Raw genomic sequence first — 18606 nt, 5'->3', positions numbered from 1 at the left:
GTGTTGCACTGCCATCCAGTGGCCGTAATGCGTCATTGTCAACTAAGAGTTGGGTTTTTGAGGTCACTCAGATTTATTATGGTGACAGTAAAAGCTGAACTAGTGCCCTTTTGCCGAGAGCCCTTTCCCTCCTCAGGCCCAAGCTCACTAAAATAATGAAAGCCACAGCAAAGACCTGTCTGGCATCAGCAAGAATTGGCCGGACAGGGGCTCCATGTTCTTTATTTTTTACCCACCTTCAAGGTCACACTTCAAAAGATGATTGATTAAAATCATAACGAATCAAATCCCTGATGATGCCCAATATGGTAAAAAAGAGAATCAGAGTCATGTGTTAGCACTTTTGAATTATTTATTTTCTTTCTGTATAGAAAATGATCCACACACTGACACACATATTATCTTGTAAAACACAGCCCAAATCGGCTCAACTTTGTTCCAAACTTCCACGCATAAATAAAACATCAACTGGACGAGAAAGCCACAAAACAAGAGAATGATCTTCTTATCTCTCAAAAAGCACTCTCAAGCAGGGCATTCAGACGGCAATTTGTGCGCATTCCCTTTATTTGAAGTTTAGTACAAAAACAACAGCAGATGTTGAAACAGTTGCTATAGCAGCACCCTCAGCAGTAGTTATTAAGCCTGTACTGAGAGCATCCCCACTCAACGATAAACATTCTCTCCTAAACCAGATACAGTATAGCTGTAGCCTATACTATAGTAGAGAAACGTACATAGACCTACATCCTATACAATGGCTTTTATAGAAAGCTCATACACTCATAAATGTAGTGGACACTTCCCACTTGAGTATACTCTGTTGGCGAAAGGGCCTTTCTGTGTGGAGTAGGTACCCTCACAAAAACATGCAGTAATCCTGGTCTCTAAACTGGCCTTCCATAGAAGGAAGCATGAGGTCAGTCCGTGTGTTTCTGTTTCGGGACGTTGTTGAGTGGGGGGTTCTGAATGTTAAATGTCACAAAAAAAAGGTTCTGTCTGAACAGAATCGATTCTGACGCATGATGTACTGTGGCTTCAACCTAATAAATTGCATACAAAAAACATGTTGATTTTGCTGTGCTGCTCCCCAGAAGAGATCTAAACCAGTGGTTCCCAGATCCAGACAAGGTTGGGAACCTGGAGGGCCGTATACATTTTCAGAGAATGTTTATCAACCCATTGTTAATGTAGGACCAATGGAACTAATGCAGTATATTTCCTATTCATCAAAACAACATTTTCAATATCACAATAAAAACAACACTTGCAATGTTTTAAAGAAACCCTTTTATACATAAATGTTTTATATTCATGTTAAATTAAAATCTTAGTGTTCTGCCAATTATTTGGGGGGCCCCCAAATAATATGACACTCCACTTACAATATCCTCGCGGCCCACCAGTGGTTGGGAATCGCAGATCTAAACAAATAGTATCCCCCAAATCACATGATTTGGGGGGTCCCCAGATTACAGTGAATTGACAATGTAAGGACTTTAAAGACCTCAAAAAATAAGAAAAAAGAAAAAGACCATTAATGTATCAAAAGTAATGAACAACCTATATTATAAAACTGGTCAAACATTGGCCAAATTACCTCCCCCTGGCCAGCTGGGGCGCCTGATGGAGGGGAAAGGAACTGGTCGGAATAACGTGTTCCTTCCATGCGCTACTGTATGTCCGGCCAGGGAACCTCTCCTCTGTCAGGTGAAAAGCAGCAGCTTGGACTCCTCATGCATAGAAGGAATCATGAGGCCAGTCCACTGCCCCCTCAGGTTGGCAGAGGAAGTGTAGTGATAATAGACACTGGGTGAAAAATCGGCCAAATTGTCAAAAAAAAGAAAGAGGCAAAATTGTGAAAATAGCAGATGGGCTGTTTTCACAATATTTATCTGTGGAACCGAGTCAAACTAAATTGAGTGCCTCAACTCCTACAATCCAAGTGCTTGTCAGGGCGGGGGATTCAAATATGATTATTTTGGGGGGTCCCCAGTTCAAAATGATTATTTTGGGGGTGTCACAGCTTGAAAAGGTTGAGAACCACTACATTATAGTTTCAGTGGTTTCAACCACTGTTAACTGTCTCTGTGTAAAACGCCACGAAAAAACTTAGATTTGGAGATATACAAATAAAATGGACTGGAGCATCGAGTGTTTTGAAAATAACAAAAGAACAGTAGATGTGAGACGACGTGCTATGCTGAACGTAGTCTCCTGTGAGCTTGTAGATTGGCTAAAACATTATGTGCTTGAAGTGCCCATGAGAGCTGTGCCAGGAAACACTGCAGGGCGCATTGAGCGCTGAAGCACGATACTTGGGCGATGGGAAGAGGAGCATCCTCAGCGCAGTTACCATAGAAATGCATGGCAAACAGGCTGCTGCCCCTATAGGCTACATACTTTGTTTGCCTTGTATACATTGTTATTGTTTTATTATGACTTCACGATGTTCTTGCATTTTGAGCAAAACACATTTCTGCATGTCCTCCATACATGGTGATGAGCTGTGAATGACAAGGGGCTTCCTCACTGTATTCCATGGTTTGTCAGACAGAAGGTTTGTTTTGGTCCCTCCGGACTTCATCAGTGTCGGATTTGGAAAATCTACCAGGTGTTTGTGATTGTTTTGTCACGCGCGCTTGTGTAAAAGGAATATCGCCATAACTGAGTTGTGTCAAAGATACAGACACATAAGTGCACACATGCATGACGCATGTGCACGCATGTATGCACACACAGCTACCAAACACACATTAGATGTCCATCAGAAGCACGTTTGGGAGAGATAAGTCTCTATATATTCATGTTTCCATCTAAATGTTGTGCAATCCTAAGCAAATTTCCAATCAATGTGTGTTTCCATCAACTGCTGTTTAATGAGGCCTGAAATGGCCATAGGTCCCCGGCACCATTTCCAATTTCAATCACCAGGGCAGTGACAAACGGACCAAAAGGGTCTGCTTTAGTTTTCGAATTACCCCTACCGGAGGTGGGACTGGGACAAACACATTCTCCTCATCTCCAAGGCCTCCCACACATGAAATGGATTCTTGTATAGAAATATTTTACTGCTAAAGTGGTGAAATTGTCTTGATATACCGTATATTGTTATACAGCCCCAAACTAAAAAATGAAGCCTGGTATGGCCGTCTGGGGGTTGAGGCATATAAACTCATACATATTCACAACAAAGCTCTGAGAGATTTAAGCTCTGAGAGATTTAAAACTGGGCATACGTGAAGCCAGGACATCCCTCTACATTCTACAAATATCAATGAATGAATGTCATAGTCTGAATGGAAATAGGATATATAGTAATTTCTTCAGTAGGTGGAAATGTAAATCTATGTAGAATGTTGTCTTTACTTTGCAGTGACTCTGACATTGATTGTCAAGGCAATAAATAGCACGCTTGTTGGAAAGGTGCGGTTCTACTGAATCCAGCAATACCAATTGTGTAGCTTTGATAGCTTGCATGCTCCTAGTTGCCAACTCTCCAGTAACGGAAGTAGCTAGTGGCTTTTTGAAAAGTAGCTAAAAGTCGCTAGGGGTGAGATATGCGCGCGCGTGGCTTTTTAGCGCCCCTAGCGACTTTTAGGCGCCCCTAGCAACGAAAATATGTAGCCAGCCCAGAAAAACATTTTTCGACACTGAGGCACTCTCTGTGCTGTGGTCTGAACTCGGAACATTCGCTGCTCGTTTAAACGCATTGTAATAAAAAAAAAACATACCTCATTTCAACTAACGCTTTGAACGCTATTTTGTTCCGATCCATACAGGAATTAGAAGGTTAATACTTTATGCCTTTGAGTGTGTATTTTATTTTTACTAGCAGACTAAAGTGAGCTGCCAGTGCTTTCTCCTTTCTTGCTCTGTCACAGAGCCACATCTATTAATAAAACGGTTGAGGGACCTAAATGTCCATCCGCTTATTATTAGATGGTACCACTCATTCCTAACTAAACGCACACAAAGGGTCAGTGTGAATGGCACTATGTCAGAGCGCAGAACCATGAGTACTGGAGCACCCCAGGGCTGCATTAGCTCACCTGTCCTTTTTACCCTGTACACTAATGAGTGTAGAAGTGGCAACCCGAACAATTACATCATTACATTTTCGGATGATACTGCCATCTTAGCCCTTCTGGATAAGGAATAGGGATTAAGGTACAGAACTTTGTAAAGTGGTGTGACGACAACCACCTTATTCTTAATGTTAAGAAGACACAGGAGATGGTGTTTGACCCCAAGAGTATTGGTGACCACAGGCCTGTGGTCATCCATGACTCGACCATCTCACAGGTCTCCTCATATAAATACTTGGGGATCTGTATTGACAACTCAATGACTTGGAATACACATGTTGACAGTCTCTGTAGTAAACTACAGCAAAGACTGCACTTCCTCCGACGAGAAGATACAAAGAACCAAAGTGGAAGTACATCAGATTTAAAAAATAATTTGTATCAGCATTAACTAAGATGCTGAACGAGGCTCTGAAACAGCGGTAACTACGTGAGGCTAGATTATTCACATAATGTGTGCAATTGTGTAATGTTGTGTCTTCCTCTGTAATGTATTTTTGTTGTCATTGATGTTTTATGTGTGGCTGTAGCTGGGGTGAAAGCCCAAGACAAATTTCCCTTGTGGACAATAAAGTTTACCTTGACCTTGACCTTGAGAGCAAGAAAGGAGGAAGCACTGTGGCAGTCTGTGCACATAACCGAGCCGAGGAAGCCACTGAGCCAGACGTGCCGACCACTTTTAGTTTTGCCAACTTAGCGGATTTGAGGCTGAGAATGAAAATGAAGAAAAATGAGGGTTTTATCTCTGGCGCCTGTCAACACGATTTGTCCCCAATTCACCAGAAAAAGTAGCTAGATTTCTTGCCAGAAGCTTTTCACTAATTCAGTCGCTAGGGGGGTCTGGAAAGAAGCTAAATATGGCGACAAATCCGCTAAGTTGGCAACACTAGAGTAGAGCTATGTCACTAAACGCATACGGTGTCCAATAGACACTTCACTTTAACGACAATGACATAATGACATTTATCATATTAAAGCTACAATCTTTTTTTTCCTGTCCGTCTACCAAGGGAGAGAGGTAATGCAATGATGTCTGAACTACAATACCATTCAGTGTCCAATCCGACACCAGGATTGAAATGTCTTAATGGAAGAGTAGGGAGACCACCTCCAACCACTGCAGATGTACTAGTTATGTCCTAATATACCATAGAGATTGTAAAATAAAATGAATAATAACGGCTTTAAGATTCGTGGACTGACACACATGTCTATTGTAGCATGGACATGATTAAAACCCCTCCCACCGAACGTGACTGTCTAAGAACCGCATTTAAGCTGACACTCATCATCGGTGACATGTGACAAGGCATACAGCGGGAAACGGGGCTCTTGTTTGACAAGGAGCCCTAACAGCTGCTCATTAGCTAACTTTGTCAGTGTGGAATGAAGTCGACAATGGAGGTAATGAAAGGATGCAGGATGCATCTCTTCCCTCTCGAGACGCCCCATCCTTTTTACTGTCGTGGCGCTAATGGAACCAGTGGAGGAGGATCTTCAAACAGAAGCCATTTGCCATATTGCTTTCAGTCGTCCCGGCTTATCATCACAACAGTGTGTGAGAAGAGACAGTAGAGAGACAGGAGCGCTGAAGCCCTGTGGACAGCTATGTAAACATTTAGAACCAATACAACTTAAAACGGTACTCTGCTGCTTCATCTTCTCCGTCACAGAATGTTTTCTGAGAGCTGTCGGGAGCTTCTGTGAAGGCCTCTTTCCCCCCCCCGCACACATGGCTCTACAGCTCATCGCGGACGGGTCGGAGCCGCCACTCGGGGTGGCTTGTGACGTAGTCGGCCGCCTCCATCACCACGCGCATGAACTCCTCCACCTCAAAGGAGTAGTTGGTGAACTTGGGGTGGTCCCCCAGGGTGGGGTGGTGTCCCTGTGAAATAGGGACAGGAGCATAAAGTGAACTTGAAATCTAGGATAAACAAAACAAAAATAACTGTGAGACGTGGACTCTGTGTGAAGGCATCAAGGTCCGTCCCAATTAGGTTTTAGTGCAGGGTTTTGACACAAGTCCAGGGGTGCAGCAGAATACTTTAATAATCTTTTGGGAATTCATCATTATCACTTAAGTTTAACCACTGTACTTGGTGTGTTCTTTTTACATCTCTTTGCCAAAACGATCTACAATGAAAGGTTGTAGATCTGCTATTTTTGGCTAATGTTCCACGGTCCACCCAGAATAGGAATGCTGGGGTTCAACATCAAGTATAATGTTTTTTTCAATCTGCCCTAAATGGAAACTAATATTCTCTCTTGAGATGGGGGTTCCTCGGCCAAGCACATATCATTTTGGGGGTCCTTAACATTGAGAACCACAGACATAGAAACATAAGTTTTTCAGAAAACCGTTTTACAAAACATTTGTAGAATCGGCCTCAGGGGCTAAAGACACCAAAACAGCTGTATCAACTGTTTGAAATATAATTTCTCCATTCCAGCCCACAGACACGGGCGCAGCGACAAACCCACCGAAGACCCACCCAAGCTTCCCTCAGAACAGAGTTGTGTTCGTACAGACCCTCTGCGGAGCTGGATGCACTGTGGTGGACTCAAAAAATTACTACACTACTGTACTGGAAAGATACTTTACCCCTACGAAAGAAAAAACAAGTTCATGTTCATGACTTCCGTCTAAGTCTAATTTATTTTCAAGTACCTCCACAAGACAAAAGGACGTATCTTTTTGAAGGACAGTGTCTAATCAGGCAGAGAGGCAGCAGCCAGCTGCCTTCCACTCTGTGCTGTCAGCTGGTCGGCTCAGCGTTTGATCTCTAACAATGTCTGTGTGTTATTGTTTGTGTCTTTTCACAATTTCACATGCTCTCGCGCGCGTGCATGCGTGCGTGTGTGTGTGCGCACCCGTGTGTGTGTGTGTATTAGAAAATCATCTTAGAGTTAAATCAACACTGATGATCTTTCTGTGTATAAAAACTTGTGTTCGTTGTGTGTAACCTGTACTGTGCGTATATATTTGTGTAGGCTATGTAAGCATGTACGTACGTACTGTCAGTGTGCATGTTTGTGTATGAAGCATATACGTACGTACTGTGTACATGTGTGTAGCCTTTATGTAGTGATGGAAAGTAACATGTGTGCATGTTGGTGTGTAACCACTGTGTGCATGTTGGTGTGTAACCACTATGCACTGTGTGCATGTTGGTGTGTAACCACTATGCACTGTGTGTGCATGTTGGTGTGTAACCACTATGCACTGTGTGTGCATGTTGGTGTGTAACCACTATGCACTGTGTGCATGTTGGTGTGTAACCACTATGCACTGTGTGTGCATGTTGGTGTGTAACCACTATGCACTGTGTGCATGTTGGTGTGTAACCACTATGCACTGTGTGTGCATGTTGGTGTGTAACCACTATGCACTGTGTGCATGTTGGTGTGTAACCACTATGCACGGTGTGCATGTTGGTGTGTAACCACTATGCACGGTGTGCATGTTGGTGTGTAACACTATACACTGTGTGCATGTTGGTGTGTAACCACTATGCACTGTGTGCATGTTGGTGTGTAACCACTATGCACTGTGTGCATGTTGGTGTGTAACCACTATGCACTGTGTGCATGTTGGTGTGTAACCACTATGCACTGTGTGCATGTTGGTGTGTAACCACTATGCACGGTGTGCATGTTGGTGTGTAACCACTATGCACTGTGTGCATGTTGGTGTGTAACCACTATGCACTGTGTGCATGTTGGTGTGTAACCACTATGCACTGTGTGTGTGTTGGTGTGTAACCACTATGCACTGTGTGCATGTTGGTGTGTAACACTATGCACTGTGTGCATGTTGGTGTGTAACCACTGTGTGCATGTTGGTGTGTAACCACTGTGTGCATGTTGGTGTGTAACCACTATGCACTGTGTGCATGTTGGTGTGTAACCACTATGCACTGTGTGCATGTTGGTGTGTAACCACTATGCACTGTGTGCATGTTTGCAGAACTAATAAAATAAAGAATAAACGAGATTGAGCAAAAAGGTGCTAATTAAGCAATATCACACGAGAGGAACAAGCCGGAACGGCGAGTTCCGTAGGCAGCGCAGAAGTGCATTAATGAACGTTAAAGCACACTCTCGAGTTACACAGTTACCCTTAAAAAACAAACACGTTGACTGAATTTCATTAAAACTAAGATATTAGCTAAAAAAACATATTGTTTTAATGACAGATTACTCGCTAGCATAGCAACCCAGTCGGCTGCACTCTGGGAGAGCAGCTGATTTTTATGTTTTGATTAGGCGTTCCATCATGCTCGTTTAAAGCATGGCTAGATGGCTATTTCAACCAAGCCGATTGCTTCCTCGAAACGACCTGTTGTATAATGGTGTATCATTGGCACGGCAGACCACCACCTACCTTGTCTTGTGGGACCACTTTGTCCATTTTCTGCCAAGTCACGTATCGGACGCCCCGCAGCCGAGCCAGATCTCGATAGCAGCTCTCATCCTGACAATTATAACTGGGAGAGAAAGCAGACACTTTTATCAATCTCTCTCCTCATCTCGTCTCGCTGTCTCTACTCTCTGTCTCTTTCTGCACGTGTACATTCTCTCTTTTTCACTCTCACGCACGCGCACATGCACGCATAACTAATAATAATCTCTTTTTTAAATATATTTTTTATCCCACGATTTTGTAACCCATTTTTCACTCCTGTGCCAATCATCTACTGTGATCCTGGGCTCTACACACCCTCCGCCAACCTGGGGAGAGCAACGGACTTAACTCATGCTCCCTTCATGCCTGAGTGTCCAAGTTGCTCCTTTACACCTGACAGGGGGGAGTTTCCCTGGTTGGACGTAGCGCGTGGAAGGAACACGTTATTCCTAATAATAATCTCTAAAACAATAGATACTGTAGATCTTTTAATCGTAAAATAACCGTTGTCGTTACAATGTCCATTTCTCAAGTTCTAATGCATTTATGGGGACATATAGTCCTCACAAGTAATACAAACACAGTAACACACGTCACACACTATGCACGCATACACAAAAACACACACCGTTCAGGTCCAACTGCTTACTTGCGCACCCACACACACACGCACGCACGCACAAACATTGACACATGCACTCCACCCAAGGACGCCAGCCAGGTGTGATGAATTCCTAGTTAATTGGGCAGTATTTCACAGTCAAGTGGCTGAGAACAGCATGCTAGGCCATTTCGCTCTCTGTTTCACACAATCACACAAAGAGAGAGAGAGAGAGAGAGAGAGAGAGAGAGAGAGAGAGAGACACACACACACACACACACACACACACACACACACACACACACACACATACACACACACACACACACACACACACACACACACACACACACACACACACACACACACACACACAGAATGGAGGTGTCGCTCACAGTTCAAAAATGACGGCCCAATCAGGAAGGAAGAGGAGATGCGTGAGGCCTGCCCCGTGCATCCCGATGAAGATGTCCGAGTTGTGGGTGATCTTCAGCTGCTCCAAGAACGGGACGTACCTGAACCAGACAATGGAAGCACTTACACTGAAGTAAAAGTACCAATAACACAATGTAGAAATACTCTGTTATAAAAATATACGTTAAGTCTGATGTAAAAAAAGTAAAACAAGTATTCACATTAAATTATACTATTAGTATATTAGTACTGAAAGCAAAAGTACTAATTTAGCAGAATGTCCTATTTCACAAGTTTCCAAATCGTACAGTAAATGCACAGAATCTATATATGTACGTACTGTACTAGTGCGTCTGTAATCCACATATCTTGAGAACCAATGACCGACTTCAAATTCGACACACGCGTTGCACACAACGACCAGAGGGAGTGCCGTGCCTGGCTTTGAGCTGGTCGGTTCGGCGGTTGTCCAGATTAAGAACCGCCACAAAAGGCTCTGGCAGTGGCCCTAATGAGCCAATTGATTGCGACTCCGGCCACTGCACTCCCTCTGGTCGTGTGCAACGTGAGTGGTACATTTGAAGTCAGTCTTCGGTCAGTGTAACGGCTGTCGAGATACATGGATTACAGAAGTACATGTACAGAAAGTGCATGTACAGAAATCCGGTCCATTTATTGTTAGAAGATAGTTTGTTTATTACTTTTGCAGTATGGTCTTTTTCTATTTGTATTGGGGTTTTTTTTTTGGGGGGGGGGATTCCCGACCCACAGGTTGAACACTGGCCTAGGCAATGTGTGACCATACCCTCAGGTATTTGACCAGTTAACAAACTCATGTACCAACTCAGGGTGCACACGCTCACCCACACAACAAAAGTCCGACATGCGCAAATCACCCATTGCTCCCGACATGCGTTGGTCCGACATGCATCGCATCGGTTAGTGTTTGGGGTATAGGGCGTCGGATGACTGTCAGACTGTGTAGTATGTGGGAACTTAAGCATGTACCCAACAAACTCCCAACCTCTCGCCGCTGTGACGTCCTCCTATAACAAGCACTGACCAAAGTTGAGCCAAGATAATTGAACCACCTTACAATTTACAATGTAGGCTTTTAGCAACTTCAAAGGCTTTGTGTGGTTCATATTGGTCCCCTCATTGTGCCACCTCAGAATGCAGCAGGAGCCATTTAACTCACTTGTATTTGTAGTCCACCACATTGACCTCCAGTAAAGGCACGGTCTTGAGGGCGTTCACCATCTGTAATCAACGACAGCGACACATCTCTTCTGATCAATGAGAGGACAAACTAACATGGACGTCCAGCCATACACATCACAAGGGCCCCTCCCTTTTCAGCCCACCCCCACTGTTTATGGCAAATAAGAGTTTAAACGGGCACTTAAGAGAGGAGGGCAGTAAATCAATGTTCGGAAGAAGGGGCGGAAGGCTGGAGAGGACGAACTGAGAGAGACGGCAAGAGAAAGACACTTCTCTAAAGGGAAGGAATACAGATGAGAAGGGTGGAAAGGATGAGAGACGGAAGAAGAAGAGAGAGGGAGGGAATCCCATGAGATGGGAGAGACTCACAGAGACAGGACAGCGTGGAGAAAATGAGCGAAACATAGAGATGGAAAGAGACTCACCTCCACTTGGTTTAATATTCTTCTGTATTCCGTGCTGCGAGCAAGCAGGGTGACACGAACACGCCCCTCCTGAAAACAGCAATGTGCCCAATAATCAATCAGCCAAGGACAAGAGGAGATGGCTGGCAAAATGCCACGCTCCTTCACAACAATTGCAAAAGTTCTGCGACACCTTGCCAGGCAGAGAGATGACTTGTTCACCCACTTTAACCCACATTCAATGGGAATTTCAATTTAAAACATTTCTGGGGTCATCTTCACGTCTACTTTTGTGTGCACCCCAGAGAGTTTAAGTTAAGTTGATTGATTCAATATTTTTGATATTTGATATTCATTTGATCAGACATGCCTCCTCCAATATAAGCCCATTCAACGCCCAACTCCTTTTGAATTGGAAAGTGATTAGTCCATGTTGGTGGCTATAAGACACACGCGTTTGTGTGTCACATGGAACTAAATCATAGTGTAGCATGTGATAAGGATCACATGCTACACTATACGCAAACTATCAATTTAAAACCATTCCTCACAGAATCACCCATCTGACAAATTACTTCAGTAAAAGCTATGGGCATAACACATTCAACAAAGACCTAATTTCATCCCCATTTTACTACTAATAATAAAAGTATTGAAGAGTTGCCACGTTGTGATTCGGCCGAAGGGAAGGCGATGAGCAAAGGACAATGGAAGAGAGGAACCGTGTGAGTGTGTTTGGCTGTGTGGCATTAATCTAGCGATGAGAAGAGGGTCAGGGCCAGGAAGACCTCTCATTCAGCTGCCCGCCCGCTATCGCTAGCAGCCCTGCATCTGTAGCCACTTAGCATATATCCAGCGAGGGCCATGAATACCCAATGAGCTGCTCCATAGGATGAGGAGAAGTTATCGGGCTTCGCCGGTCATAAATATACAGTCGAGCAATTGGAGTGCTGCGCCATAAAAACATACATACTGTACACCTGTGATGCGTGCAGCGGTGTTATAGACCCGAGAGTTGCAGATAGAGGTGTGCGGAGGAGATGAACAGTGGTGTACAGCATGTATGTGTGTATACGTATATATGTGCCTGTACGCTTTTCCGTTTACTGCCTGTCAGTAATTCACGTCAGTGCCCTGCCATACTACCCCCCCCCCCCCCCCCCCCTCCTCCTCCTCCTCCTCCCGTCTGGTCTGTGAACCGAGAACTCCTGTAAGTCTGTGCTAGATATCAGCTCATAAAATATCTGCTATCCCCATCTCTTCATTCCATGCATACGGGCTTTCAGTCGTTACTGTTACAGGTATGGAGCACTGGAGCCACAATGAGCTTGCCTGATGCATAATACATGTATTAAACGTACACCCAATCTGTGCAGTTTGGACATGGCATCTCCTTGCCAGCCCATGGCGCAGCAGTATATGCTGCAGAAGCAACAGAGCTCATCCGGCATGTAGTAAACTACCACAGCCATGTAGTAAACTACCACAGCCATGTAGTAAACTACCACAGCCATGTAGTAAACTACCACAGCCATGTAGTAAACTACCACAGCCATGTAGTAAACTACCACAGCCATGTAGTAAACTACCACAGCCATGTCGTAAACTACCACAGCCATGTCGTAAACTACCACAGCCATGTAGTAAACTACCACAGCCATGTAGTAAACTATCACAGCCATGTAGTAAACTACCACAGCCATGTAGTAAACTACCACAGCCAGTGCCATCCAATGGAGCCCAAAAGACAGTTCTCACCATTTAGGCCTGACCTCGAAATATCTTCTATAATAATCTTCTAAATCCTCCAGTTTTCTGAAATAAATATTTTCACGATTTAAGACCTACAAGCTCGTAGCGCGTCACTCGGTGGTGCGCTATGAGCTTGTATAGATCTGCTATTTTTCAACAGCTTAATGATAACATAATGTTTAAAACACCAAAAGGGGTTCCCGCCCAAAATGGGTTAAACCCTCTGTTACGACACGTTATGAGCTTTTAGATGAGCCTAGATTGTCTTTGACCACTTGCATTAACCACTTGAACCCTATAGCACCCCTATTCTGAAGAGAACTTTAGCCAACAATACTGCGTGGAGGGAACAGATCAAGTACAGAGTGAAAGGTGGTTAAATGTCTCAAAATACGCAAAATGTCGCTGTCAAACACGTCTATGAAGCTATCTATGAAACCTAGGAAAATGTTTCATCTGCAACACAATTTTATACAATATACTGTATAAGTGGGGGTCCTGCTCTCTCTCAGCTAAGGGGTGCTCCTCAGCCTGAACAACGTCTACTGGACTAGTTGTCACTGTCAGTGTCTAGGATTTGCCCCCCTCACTGGGGTCGGCCTGGGTTTGACTCCCCCGGCCAGGGAGAAATGTAATCATGGAGTATTGAGCTGCACTAAGAAGCAACAGATTGTTCCTCTTACCTTTGGTCCCCTCTGTGGGATGTTGAGGCGATGGAGGACATGTTGGGAGAAAGCCCTGAACATCCCCTCACTGTAACACTCTGAGATCTGCCATCAGCACACCACACGCACACACACACACCACACAAAAAGGTTATACGCGCACGCACACGCACACGCGCATGCGCGCACACACACACACACACACACACACACACACACACACACACACACACACACACACACACACACACACACACACACACCTCCGACTGCATTAGATTCTTCTCCAATATATATTGCTTTGCTTCTAACTTTATAAATAAAGGATTACATTTTCTTTGTTTCATGGTTGTCTGTACAGTTTTTTTTGTAGGTAACTTTCGGCTGTTTTCGTGCATAATCCACGTTGGTGTTTTCTAAATGGTGACATTGTTGTGATTTTTTTCTCCCAAACTGCCAATAAAAGTATTCTATTCTGGTCCAATTCACCATCCATCTATCCATCCTTTCATGGTGAAGCAGACAGCTCCACATTAGCCATTTCATCCTGGGTGGATCCCGAGGCATTCCAATGGCAACGTGGAGATATAATCCCCCCATCTTGTACTTGGTCTGCACCCCCTAGGGAGGCGGCCGAGTGTTCATTTCGTCGACTAAAACTATGACGAAAAATGTTCGTTGACTACTTTTTTTTCACTGATCAAAACGAAATAAAAATTAAATAAAAACTGTGATTAAAACTAAGACTAAATATATTAACAATTTTGACAACAAATAAACTTAGGGAGGGAGTGGAGTTCCAGCAGAACTATAATAAAATTAAAGTCATTTTATTTTTGGTTGCGCTCGCGTGTTGCACTATATAGCAGATCTACAAGTTCACCGTGATGCGGTGTGAGCTTGTAGAGTTTCAGCATGCAGCCAAGTGTAAAATCTGCCATTAGGACGCCATCAAGGCTTGCCAAAATACATCTTGTCGAAAAATCAACTGTAGATTTAGTCGACTAAAAACCAACATATAAATAAAGTAAAGTGGTTAAAATGATTGTGATGCCAAGTTAACTACTTTTGTTGGGGACGCACTCAAGGACCCCTGGGGGTCCCCCGGACCCCCACTTTGAGAACCAATGATTTAGAACATTGTTCAACACACCATATTGATGTGTCGGACGTAAAATAAATCAGTCCAATCAGAATGTCAATCTCGCAAATATGTGATGGGGAAACTGTCAATCGCAAACATATTATATGCCATGAAAGAGCATCACACCAGGTGTGTGAATCTCTCGCATGCTGCGACCTCAAACACGAGCACATGAATATAAACATGACATGAGCAGTAGGGGCAAACAAAAGCGTCAGATATGAGGCTAACCTATCAATATTTCACACCTCAAGGCTGGAGCCCTGGGTCTCATGCACACATTTACATGATACCATCTTTACACAAATCCCCTCGGAATAATCATCTAAATAACATAAGCGCCGCCCGGGCTGTGGAAAGCGTCACATAAATATTTGACCAAATTGCATGTTTAGGGGCCGACCATAAACATGTAATTTATCCATGAAACCTGTTTCTGCGTGCAGGAAACAAAGGGCCAATGAATACAGGGGAAATGACTGACACATGGGATGAAACAAATATATGAATAAGGAGATAAAAAAATGTGGGTAGGGATTAAAGACACAGAAAATATGATGTTTGAGGATATCCATGTATAATGCACCTCATATGTGCAACTATCACACACACACACACACACACACACACACACACACACACACACACACACACACACACACTGTAACTTACCAGAGGAGTGTTGTAATACAGTCCATATCTCATCCTCGGGAGGAGGGAGAAGAAGGCGTCTTTGAAACACACCTAGCCATAGATGATGAATAAGTTCAATGTACAAACATCAGGGATTTTAAATAGTTTTACAAAGCTCAACAGGTAGATTCCCAAACTGCTAGACACATTAAGACCAGAGGCCAATATTGCGGACCCACATTTGGTTGATTACATCCAATTACATTAACAGTCAGGAATATACCGTATAGTTTTAACCCATTCATAGACTTGAGGCCGACAGGTCCAAGTCCACTATTAAGGTCCTTTTTTTAAACAGCAAAAGTAATTCAATTTCAATCAATAAAGACTGGCCTAAACAAGGTTCCAAGAATAGGAAACAGAAATGAACACTTGAAAACTTGAGAAACAACGACTTAAAATGGTAGGACAACTCCCCGCTGATGTTATCCCGGACCCTGGCTAGCCTCAAGCCAAACTGAACCCCCTTCATGTGTAGCATGCATGCTTTTGAAATGGTCCCTTTCAATCAACACTGATAGGCAGCACTGCAGAGGAGAGACAGCAAATTATTTAAAGGGGGAGTGTCAAAGCCCGAGATTAACATTGCTGATAAGGTACATCACGTGGTCTGAATGAAAACAGTTTCAAACGACACGTGACTATATCTCAGGCTCTGACGTGACCTAGCATCTAGCCGAGCTGAGTGGCTAGCGCAGTAAAGGCTAGTGGTTTTGAGGTAACCTTTTGCGTCATACTAGGTGAAAATATCATTAAAAAATTATTTTATTGCTTTTATTTATTCCTTACAATGACATTGAGTTGACGTGTACGTTTTAGGGTAAACTGTTACATAATCGCAATTTCGCGTGACTAGTCCGTCTGAGCCCCCTCTCAGGCTCTCACCGCCGGGTTCGTGCAGGCTGCACAAGCACACACGGGGGACGCCTCTCTCTCTCTCTCTCTCTCTCTCTCTCACACACACACACACACACACACACACACACACACGCAGACACACACACACACACACACACACACACACACACAACATTGTTTGAACATGTGAAATGTTTGTTTATGCATAATGAATTCATGAGAATCGCGGGCCGCGGTAAGCCTTGAACTCTGGCCGGGACACAAGGCACTTCAGAACGGGGAGATTGCGAGAGGAGGTGGGGGTGTTTTCTTTTTTTTTTCTCCCTCCGTATATCTCTCTCTCTCTCTCTCTCTTTAGGGTCTCAGAGGGAGACAACTCACCGAGTCCGAAAACTGTATTAAATTAATAGTTTGTACTTTGTAGAACTGTAACAAGCACAAAAACTATTCAATACAGTATTAAAATGTCTGCTTTGTTCTGCAGCAAGGGGCGATATAATGCTGTGATTCATTCCACTTTACTGACCGTTTCATTGCCTATATTATGTCAGATTGTCCGTCATGAGTGACTACTCGTCGCCATAATATAAATATGAAATGGGAATATTTAGGTCAAATTGCTGATTGATTTTGAACATGCATTAACAATAGCCCCGAGAAGATAAGAACACAAGACAACATGCATTTATTTATTCCAATTACTGCTGCTCTGTCCAATTTATTCATTATAGTCGAGCCGATCGCTCTCTGCCCTGTCCTTGGAATTGACGTAGGCAAGACTGTCTACAGAATTCACGAGTGAAAAACATTGTATGGGTAATCCGTAATTGGGTATTATGAGTCACTGTAAGTAACCGTGTCGGCCCCAATTCATGATGATTACGGATCCCCATGTCCCATTCATGCAGGTATGCATATGTCCCATATGTGCCCTCTCCCTCCGCTCATTCTGTAGCAGAGGGAGAGGGCGCATTATGGGGCTAGCAGGCTAGTCTGCCGTACCAGAACAGCGGTTGTTTTTTAATGGTATAGTCACCCGCGGTCACAGTCTTAAAAATAAAAATATTTTCTCTAAAACTGCTTGGTACAGGGCTATAGCTGGGAAAGCCTCCACTTCATTCAGTAGAGCATTAGACGTAACGAGCTGTCACTCATTCATTCATGCAGCCCCATGTTGCAAACACAAGGAAGGAAGGAACCTTCACTGCCTGCCCTGCAGCAGGCCAGCTATAGTCTCTCTCTCTCTCTCTCTCTCTCTCTCTCACACACACACACCGCGTCTCGCCGTCTTGCAGTTGCAATGGATGACGGATAGAGCCGATGCTCTTCTTGGTAAATAATAAACACAACTCTTCGCGTTCACAACAGCTATACACACAGGCTAAAACATACCGATAGAATCAACTTGGTGTGTGTGTGTGTGAGAGAGAGAGAGAGAGAGAGACCGCCCCTATATCGGTGTGTGTGTGTGTGTGTGTGTGTGAGAGAGAGAGAGAGAGAGAGAGAGAGAGAGAGAGAGAGAGAGAGAGAGAGAGAGAGAGAGTGAGTGAGTGTGTGTGTGTGTGTGTGTGTGTGTGTGTGTGTGTGTGTGTGTGTGAGAGAGAGAGAGAGAGAGAGGTGGAGAGGCCGGCGCAGTTTTGCTAGAGTAGTCACAGCCTGGCAGTGGTAACGTTACGTGAAGCTCCAGGGCTCCGTGAGCCCTGTTCAGCACTTAGCCGGCTGAGGGCGTGTCAGCGGGGGGGAGACAGATAGACAAGATGGGTACGATGGAGCCCGTCGCGCGGAATTGCGATTATGCAACAGTTTTCCCTAAAACTTGGACGTCAACTCGGTGTCATTCTGGCGAGTTTTTTGTAGCAAAAAAGTAATTTTTCCACCAAACTTTTACCCAGCTATGAGGCTGAAGGTGGCCTCAAAACCACTAGCATGAGTTGATAGCCACCAGGAACGCTAACTCGCAGAGCCCAGAGCCGCTCTGACATTTAGACCAGATACAAGATCAATTTCATTGGTCAAATTGAGCTGGCCCGACTTTACGTCACAATCTAGATGCTAGCGCTAATAGCCTTAATAGCTTCCCGAGGGGCGTGACATCCCCGCTTTAACTTCCACACAGTGTCAATTAATAAACGCTAGAGCGGTGCCCGTTGGGCACTGGCCTACTTGGAACGATGCAAGTTGGACATGCATTCCCCACCCAGTTATTATGTCTTTATGCCCATACATGGAGTAATTTGTCAGGCATGCCCAAATATGGAGATCTGGGGATGCTCAAGGTGTGGTCAATTGGCTAATTTGGGCCCTGTCCAGAGCCCGGACAGAGGCTTTTGTGCTGGGTCTGGACAACGGTGTATCCCACCG

The 18606-nt window shown here is 44.2% G+C and overlaps 1 protein-coding gene across 1 annotated transcript in view; it reads right to left on the bottom strand.

Annotated features, from left to right (window-relative positions):
* Nucleotides 1-5139: 5139 nt before the first annotated feature.
* eogt (EGF domain-specific O-linked N-acetylglucosamine (GlcNAc) transferase) overlaps nt 5140-18606 on the bottom strand; it is a 102210-nt gene continuing 88743 nt past the window's right edge. The window contains exons 10-16 of the mRNA XM_080775460.1: nt 15367-15438; nt 13569-13655; nt 11155-11223; nt 10707-10768; nt 9490-9609; nt 8473-8575; nt 5140-5973 (exon numbers count right to left, since the gene is read on the bottom strand). Coding sequence (XP_080631586.1) covers nt 5827-5973; nt 8473-8575; nt 9490-9609; nt 10707-10768; nt 11155-11223; nt 13569-13655; nt 15367-15438 — 660 coding nt within the window. The 3' untranslated portion in view covers nt 5140-5826. The remainder of the gene's footprint in view (nt 5974-8472; nt 8576-9489; nt 9610-10706; nt 10769-11154; nt 11224-13568; nt 13656-15366; nt 15439-18606) is intronic.

Source organism: Protomyctophum bolini, assembly GCF_963924005.1.
Source record: "Protomyctophum bolini genome assembly, chromosome: 2".
Taxonomy (NCBI): domain Eukaryota; kingdom Metazoa; phylum Chordata; class Actinopteri; order Myctophiformes; family Myctophidae; genus Protomyctophum; species Protomyctophum bolini.
The sequence above is the reverse complement of the archived record's forward strand: the minus strand, read 5'-3'. Positions and strand labels throughout refer to the sequence as shown.